The 9,076-nt window shown below is 34.3% G+C and overlaps 1 protein-coding gene across 1 annotated transcript; it reads right to left on the bottom strand.

Annotated features, from left to right (window-relative positions):
- Positions 1-247: 247 nt before the first annotated feature.
- On the bottom strand, positions 248-6,165 carry LOC101246130 (short-chain dehydrogenase ptmH). Its single transcript, XM_004237382.5, has 3 exons — positions 5,576-6,165; positions 3,128-3,287; positions 248-768 (listed from the first exon to the last, which is right to left on the bottom strand). Exons 1-3 carry the CDS (start codon positions 5,907-5,909, stop codon positions 432-434), a joined length of 831 nt encoding a protein of 276 aa, XP_004237430.1. The 5' UTR covers positions 5,910-6,165; the 3' UTR covers positions 248-431.
- Between the last annotated feature and the right edge of the window lie 2,911 nt (positions 6,166-9,076).

Below are 9,076 nucleotides of genomic sequence, written 5' to 3'. Positions count from 1 at the left end.
TGGTTATGAAAAACTTTGATGTTGGTGTGAGTTGCTTTCCGTTATCCGTAGCAGTTCCAGAGTTCAATAGGACGGAACTTGACTATTTGCTTAAAAGAATTCTAGTAGAAAATGATGACTGAGGTTCTGTTTTCTTATTATGTTAATGAAATATATTATTCATATGGATGTCCACCCTGCATTATGAACAATTTGAACGTAAAACACCAGCCATCAAGAAAAAGTGTCAATACAAATAGGAGCTGCATTTGAGGGAAACGCAATTTCACGTTATCTTTCATTTCTTTCACAATCCTGTGAGAGTATAGTATATTTCATTGATGTAACTCTTTATTTAATGGACAACCAAGAAAAAGCATTTGCTTATAAGGGACAGAAACCACACCTCATTGACAAGTTAAAATGACAGATATAAATCTAAGAATGCAGTATCAAAACTTCATTACTTTCCTGACAATGAAGTCTCTGATAAAAATTGGAAGATGGTACATGATTGCAGCAACAGTAGACAAATGGCCAATAGAAAACCAAGCCGGAGGTTTCTTCTTCAGCACCGCATTCACGGTCCTCTTTGCAAATTCTTCTGCAGGAGTTGATTTTGGGCCTTGTGAGAATTGTGCTCGTGCCCGGATTGATTCTTCAAAATTCTTGTACAACTTCCACTCTGGCATTTGAGTGTAATTGGCAATGGCTGTGTCTCCAATGTGGGATGTCACAGCTCCAGGGACAACAGAGATGACATCAATGCCAAATGGCCTAAGTTCCAGTCTACATATAGCACACAGTAGAGCAATAAGGACTACAGCATAAAAACGTAGATATGCCATTCTGATGAGGAAAAATGTAAGTTTGTAGAAATAATTGATCCGTACAGAAGCTTTGGTCATTGGAGTAAAGCAGCTTTGACAGGCATTACATGAACTCAACGTTGTCTGTCAGCTGTGGCATCAGGAAATGATAAAGACGTTTATTACCATCTATCTATAGGTGCATGATAATAAGTTAGTTGAAGAAATGATCTGTTAGAAGAGGATACAATCCCAAGCATATTACAGGTCTTTCAATAGCATGACACCTAATTTAAGACTTCCATAATAGAGGTTTCAAAGTTCAAACCCCTTGCCTGTAATAGCAGGATGTTGGGCTATTGGGTTGAGCTTGTTGCACGGGGCTTGCCTAGTGCAGTTGACCTCAACTCTGTGGTTTGCAAGCTATTGCACAAGAGCGAGCTTTACCCTGTGCACACCCAAAAGGATAGGATAGCGGCTGTGGTTCCCTCATCCAAATATATTTTTTTAAAAATAAAATAATTTAACACCTAATCTTCTCTTACAACCTAGAGTTGGTATAAAAAGAATAACTTGGTGATTAATGAAGCATAGCCAACAACTAGCATCCTTCAATCACCAGCTTGCAGTAAGGTACATCAGCCAGTAACATCTGTGATGCTATATAAATCGACATGCTAAGTTTTCAGAGCTATAATACTAGCATCACTGCCTGGGATTGGGTATTCAAGTTGACAAGGCCTTACGGGTAGATACTATACAAGTGAAAATTCTTATTTTGAGCTGGAACACCTTAATCTAGCCAATTTTTTTTTTTAATTTGATCTTGTTCTTCCTTTTTGCCTTAACTGCCACATAATTAGAGAATAGAGATTCCCAATGGTAAGATTTGAGTATGGTCATAGAAGTCTCACTCTGTGCAGATCAATAAGCATCCCATTCACCAGCACCCTCTGGTTGATCGAGTGAACCTCTCTTACCTAGAAGATTTTTACAGTTGTTTTTTTTCCCTAGATTTGCATTAATTTCAAAATTTAAGCTAAGATTTTCCCAAAATTTAACATATGGACAATCTGAGACTGAGAGGAGATTTCGGATAACCAAAATGGTAATGATGGAAGCGGTAGCTGGAGATGGTAGAGGAGAAAGCAAGCAAATGAATGAGAAAGAAATCTTTTAGCTGAAGGAATGCACTAGTAAACTGTCACAGGATTTTTGAGGAAAAGCCAACAGATATCTTTCTTCTGTACCGAAATGAATATCATATTTTGGCTCGGCAAGTACATTAAGAAGAGAATTGAAAAGAGAAGACTTTGTAGCTAAGAGGTAAGATGTGAAGCTATATTTACATGGATCCTCATTTGCCTTGGCATACTGGTATTGAAATGTGCTGGTGTCCGTTACTTTGTGCCAAGTCTTCGAAATATTTTTAGAAGTAACAATAAGTTACATGAAATCATAGCAGATACTTGAAGACATCTGTATCGGATATGTCCAGTAGCCAAATCCATGTTCCATAGATGATAGACCTTTTTACTTGTATTTTTTAGTTAAATTAAAGAGAAATCTGAGTTGCAAAAGTAACCAGATGTAAGATTTTGTGATACATAAATTTTGTTGCAAGATCAACTCTTTTTCTTCGGAAACTGAAAATCATTATTGGGATAGAAGTAGAACAAAAAGGAAATGGGACATTCAACTTGGAAAGAGTGAAATTCATCTTTTGTTTTCGTTAGGAAAACTTAAGAACCTGATACTACAGCCTAATCAACTTGCAACATGGCACACCACAAGTTCGAACAGTGCCTGCTTTTGTCACAAACTTGGTACTGATTAAGGTGTACAGTCCAGACTGAACCTTCCTATTTTGAACTATATGACGTAGTATGATGCCAAACATATGCTCAGCTGTGTGCGCTCTAAAAGCTACTCCAAGGAAAGATTTATCGACTAATAATTGGTATTACAAAAAGATGCTTACAAAGTTAGAGTATTTGAACAGGTGATTTCTTATCCGGTGTAAAAGTAACATTACTGGAGCGAGAAGGTGGACATGTTCAAAGAAACTTCTCCGGCTGTCTGTACACCTTATGTATAAAAACTGAATTATTCTCATAAGAGACGAAGAATGTAGCGTCTCAAAGAGGTGAAATTAGACCAGGTAATACCCAAACAAATCTAACAAAAAAATTTAAGCAAATAACAATGGCACAATAACTAATGTGAAGTTCTGAGTGTCAGTTTAGTAAAATTTATTTTCAAGTATTGCTAGCACTTCAATGAAGAATAAGCATACAAAACATTGAAGAATAAGCATACAAAACAAAGTTATTGCATACCTCAAGGTATCAGTAAATGAATGTACAGCAGCTTTGGATGCACTATAAGCACTAGACCATGGACCTGGAGATAAAGCACTGCAACTTCCAACGTTGACAATTTTCCCTTGTTTCCTGGAAGCCATGTGCGGAACAACAGATTGAATTAACCTTATGGGACCTATGGAAATATAAAACAGTCATAAACAAACACACAAAAAAAAGCAAATAAAACTGCTGCTAGGGGAAAGTACAAGAAAATAATAAAACAAAAGAAGTAAGAAAATGAGAGGAAATAATCATTTATTCCAGCTCCACTAGACTACGATGGAAAATTAGTTATTTGGGAAAAGGAGATACATAATGATTTCTTGTTATCAGGACAAAAGTGTACGACGTGAACACAGAAATATAAACCATGTTTAGTATAGGTTCAATCATCTTCACTCTCTTAGCATTGATTTTAATATATTACAACCATCTTACATTGAAATCAATTTTTTCCTTTTGGTAGGTTTTGTGTTTACTTTCTCCAATAGAAAAGAATTCTAGCATGAACAACACTAAACATTACCGACTTTACTTCTCAACAATTGTGACAATTCAAAGAAAATGCTAAATGTGCATTGCATATTTCCAAATCAACTGATAATGTCTCAAATGCAGGTTTATTCTTTAAAAAGCACATAACAGGATGACAAAGTGTGTCGAAAATTACTGACAAGTATCTAATGCAATAATCATATATCGAGATACTTCATGTTACTAGTTGCAGAAAGAGGATATTAGAAGCAAGGAAATAGGGAATAGTAAAAGATAAAACACACTAGTGAGAGCAACACCAACAACAAGCTAATGATGTTAACGAGACAGTCAACTATTCAGCATGCCACAACCAAATGGTTTCAAGTGAATACAAAGATCACTCATATGTAGAACGGAAAGAATGACATTTGGTTCGAAAGTTTGAATTTTGTTAGTTACAAAGTTATTTTCCATTTCTAGCAAAGTAGTAAACCAATAATGCTTAAATTAAAACATGTTCAGCTAATCGATTTGGAAAATAACAGTAAACCTCACCATGTCTCTTACACATTATTATTGACTTAATAAACAGCTTTTTACTATAAATAGACTGTAATTAATTTGCTATAATCATTTCCTTAATGTATTTAATGAACCTATAAACATTTCCAGACCATTGGATCTGTAAAGCATGCTAAACAATGTTTTCAAGAGACATACAAGTCAACAGCTCCCAGAAGTCAGACTGCCCTCTTTAGTTCAAAGATTACTAGTGTATGATGGTTAAAAACTTAAGCAAACCAAAATACTAACAAATAAGACACACAGGATCAAATGTTGTTTCTGGTTATAACATGTTGTCAATTCTATTACCAAATTTACTTCTAGATGAGAAAAAGGACAGGTTGGTATCCATCCTTTCAGCTCTCTGGTTTTGTAGTACATAATCATAAATGAGCTCTCAAATTCACATATTTAGTACCTCTTTGCAGGGACGGATTTAGAGGGACGCGAGGGTATTCATCTGAACCCCTTCAACAAAAAAGTACATGGTAAATAAAGGAAAGTTTTTTTATTTTTATGTAGATATATAAATTTTGAATTCCCTGAATTCGATAAATAGAAGGAAAATGTTTTTCGAAAAAATTATTAGTCAAATATTTTGAAGAACATTTTCTCTAAGAAAATAAGGAAAATGAATTTCCTAATGGAAGTTAGGGAAAACAAGCTCTACTAGTAACATTCCATATTAACCGTGTCCTTCCCAGTTCCCTCCCTAACTCCAAAACACACCTCCTGTCATCCACACTCCTACCTCCTACGGTATTTGTCTAAATTATATACAAATGTTTTTAGGATAATGATTTTTTCTTGGCTACCAAACACAAACCCACTTATTTCTAGAAAATATTTTTCAAGATAACACTTCCCTTCATGCCAAACACATACTAGATATTGGCTAAGTGGTTTAGGAGGTTCAAAATTCAAATCTTAGGCACTATATTTTCATTTTTCCGAACCTCCTTAGTGAAAATTTTGTATTCGTCAATATCCCTTTGGTATTTTCTTTGATGCCCTTATTGTTATCAATCACTCACTTTAAAAAGGAAGCACAGGTGAGTTGCCAACCAAACCATGGGGACCATATTGTTTTGTGGTCCAAATCAATCCAGTAAAACCAAGAGCTCAGCTTACCCATGGATGCCAACCAGCCTCCTGAGCTATCAAAATACGAGAATATACGGTGGTTTTTCATACTGTTTAAACATTTATTGTTCTCACTTCTCATCGATTTAAAGCAAGAAAAATCACCCATCAAGAAATTCAATAAACAAAAATTACCATGTAAACACAAACACACCAAATTCAATAGGCATAATAACAAACACTTGAACTACAATTTCAACAGTAAAACACAAAGGGAAATAGTAATACGATTCATACCAAAAACATTGGTATTGAAGGTATGTTGAATAGCAGATAAAGGGAGTTCAGCCAGAGGCCCAACACACTGTATACCAGCGTTATTAACAAGAACATCAATTCGCCCAAATTTGTCAACAACTTTTGTGAGTACCTTCGTCACATTTTGTTCAGATAAAACATCAAGTTCTTGAAGAAAGAATCGTGGATCATTTTGGAAATCTGACATGGATTTAAGCGATCGAGCTGTAGCTACAACAAGGCAATCCTTAGCAGCAAAAGCTCGAGCTAGCTCATGGCCTATGCCGCCATTTGAGCAGCCAGTTATCAGAACTACTTCTCTGTTTTCTTCCATGAAAAAGAGAGGTTTGAGGGGTTTTCTCTGTAAAGAAGTTTGGAATTCTGTAAGCTATGGAGAATGGAGATTGATGACAATAATATAAGATGTACATAGCTTTCGTAGATTGACTCATCTAAACCTATATAATAATAATTTCAAACATAAAATTATTGTAAAAATGAGAAAAATATAATAATACTAAATAAGAAATGGAAGACAAATAAAAATATTAAATAGAAGTATAGAGTATTCTTTTTACTTCTTTTGTTATATTTCAGAAGGGTGAAAAGGATACACTTTTATAGGAGGTAGAATGCATTGTTTACAATGTTAAATAAAATACGTTAGAAAAATTTTAAGTGTACATTAAATGGGACATTAGATTAGGTGTATATTGAAAGATTCATTCACACAAAATTTAATGGATTTGTAACACTTTCCCTTGGATGTTTATAGATAATGTATTTCGTTAAAATTTTATTAGGAAAAATTCAGTGGAAAAAAACTTAGTGAAAGAAAAAAGAGTACATACATCTTGTTTAAATGTTGCCTCATTAAAAACTTTACCAAGAAAAAAAACCAATGAGACAAAATCTTAGCTAAGAAAAAAAGAGTACAACGCGTATTTACTCCCCCTGATGAAAAACTTATTTGATATTTTGGAGACAGCGCATTCCAATCTTATATCTTAGTTTTTCAAATGTTGACATTAGCAATGCCTTAATGAATAAATCTGCAAGATTATCACTCGAACGAATCTGTTGAACATTTATCTCACCATTTTGTTGAAGATCGTGTGTGTAAAAGAACTTGGGTGAAATATGTTTTGTTCGGTCTTCTTTGACATATCCTCCTTTTAATTGAGCTTGCAAGCAGCATTATCTTCATACAATATTGTTGGAGTCTTTGTTTGCATAAAAAGACCGCATAATTACAGAATGTGTTGAGTCATTGATCTCAATCATACACACTCTCGACTGGCTTCATGAATGTCTATTATCTCTGTATGATTTGAAGAAGTAACAACTATTGTTTGCTTCATTGGACGCCATGATATAGTTGTACCTCCATATGTGAATAAATAGTCTGTCTGAGATCGGGCTTCATGTGAGTCAGATTAATAGCCAGCATCTGCATAACCGATCAATTCTGACTTACATGCATTAGAATACAACAATCTCATATCAATTGTTCCTTGAAAATATCTAAATATATGTTTAATACCTTTTCAATGTCTTCTTATTGGACATGAGCTGAATCTCGCTAATAAACTTACTGCGACACAAATATCTAGTTAAGTATTGTTGGCAAGGTACATTAATGCCCCAATAGCACTGAGATATTGTGTTTCATCACGAAGAAGCTCTTTATCCTTTTCTTGAGGTCGGAATGAATCTTTATTTATATCAAGGGATCTCACAACCATCGGGGTACTTAATGGATGTAATTTATCCATGTAAAATCGCTTTAAAATATTTTCAGTATATGTTGATTGATGGATAAATATTTCATTTGTCAAATGTTCAATGTGAAGGCCAAGGCAAATTTTTATCTTGCCAAAATCTTTCATATCAAATTCTTTCTTCAAACACACAACGAATTTCGAAAGCTCTTTAGGTGTTCAAATAATGTTCAAGTCATCAACATCAACATATATTATTACAAATTCATATTTTAACCTTCGTATAAAAATACAAGGACAAATACGGTTATTCTTGTATCCTTCTTTTAGCAAATATTCGCTAAGCCAATTATACCACATTCGCCCTAATTGTTTTAATCCATATAAGGATTTCTGAAGCTTCATTAAACAACTTTATTTTGAATTTTTATATGTTTTTAGGCACTTTGAGTGCATTAGGAATTTTCATAAAAATATTGTGTTCTAATGAACCATATAAATAGGTTGTGGCAACATCCATTAGATGAATTTCAAGCTTTTCATGAATTGTCATACTTATTAGATACATGAAGGCAATTGCATCTATCAATGGAGAATATGTCTTTTCATAATCAATGTCAGGCCTTAGTGAAAATCCTTGTTCCACAAGTTGTGCTTTATATCTTACGACTTCACCATTTTTATTGCGTTTTCGCAAAAATTATTTGTGCCCCACTGGCTTGAAACCTGAAGTGTTCGGACTATTGGTCCAAAAACTTCACGTTTTTCAAGTAAAGCCTATTCTGTTTGAATTGTTTCTTTCCATTTTAACCAATCATTTCTCTGTCTAAATTCATTGACAGATCGTGATTCTAAATCCTCATCTTGTTGCATTATTTTAATTGCAACATTATAGGCAAAATTATCGTCCACCACAATATTATTTCGATTCCACCTTTTTCTCGTCGAGACATAATTTATAGAGATCTCCTTATTCTCATTATTTTCAGGTACATAAATATCCTCTATAGTGTCATCATTTATTATATCTCAGAGCTCTTCATGAGCAATTGCCTCAATATTATGATCATCTTGATCATTTATTCCTTTTCTTTTTCGAGGATTTTTAATCTTAGAACCAATTGGTCTACCACGTTTTAAGCGTGGTCCAGATTCATTTGCCTTGACATTTTGTCCTAACATTTTGTCTTATGGGGACATCAACTCGAACTTGAGCATTAGCAGCTGGGATATATGATTTAATAACCCGTGGAAGGCTAGTAAATGCATTCGGCAGTTGATTTGCAATATTTTGCAAATAAATTATCTTCTGAACTTCTTGCTCACATTGATTTGTTTGAGGGTCTAAATGAGACAGTGAAAGTGAATTCCAATCTATCTCATTTCTCAACTGCTTTTGTTCTTCCCCTAATATTGGGTATATTGATTCATCAAAATGACAATCAGCAAAACTTGTCGTAAATAAATCTCCAGTTCTAAGTTCCAAATATTTTATAATAGAACGAGATTAATACCCAACACATATTCCCAACCTTCTTTGGGTATCCATCTTTGTGCGTTGTGGTGGAGTAATTGGAACATATACGGCACAACCAGAGATTCTAAGATGGGAAATTGTTTGGCTCCTGACCAAAAACCAATTGTAATGGGGAGATGTCATGATAATTGGTAGGCCTTATGCGTACAAGTGTCGCTGCATGCAAAATAACATTCCCCAAACTGTAACAGACAACTTTATCCTCATCAACAATGGTCTAACTATCAATTGAAGGCGTTTAAT

Source organism: Solanum lycopersicum, chromosome 4, assembly GCF_036512215.1.
Source record: "Solanum lycopersicum chromosome 4, SLM_r2.1".
NCBI classification, from domain to species: Eukaryota; Viridiplantae; Streptophyta; class Magnoliopsida; order Solanales; family Solanaceae; genus Solanum; species Solanum lycopersicum.
Note: the sequence above shows the minus strand (reverse complement) of the source record. Positions and strands in the feature narration are given on the sequence as shown.

Excerpts from the sequence above, each read along its gene's own strand:
- LOC101246130 (XM_004237382.5), bottom strand. The coding sequence starts at position 5,909 with ATGGAAGAAAACAGAGAAGTAGTTCTGATAACTGGCTGCTCAAATGGC. Across the intron at positions 3,288-5,575 it reads CTTCAATACCAATGTTTTTG|GTCCCATAAGGTTAATTCAA; the intron begins GTATGAATCGTA and ends ATATTTCCATAG. Across the intron at positions 769-3,127 it reads TCATTTACTGATACCTTGAG|ACTGGAACTTAGGCCATTTG; the intron begins GTATGCAATAAC and ends TGCTATATGTAG.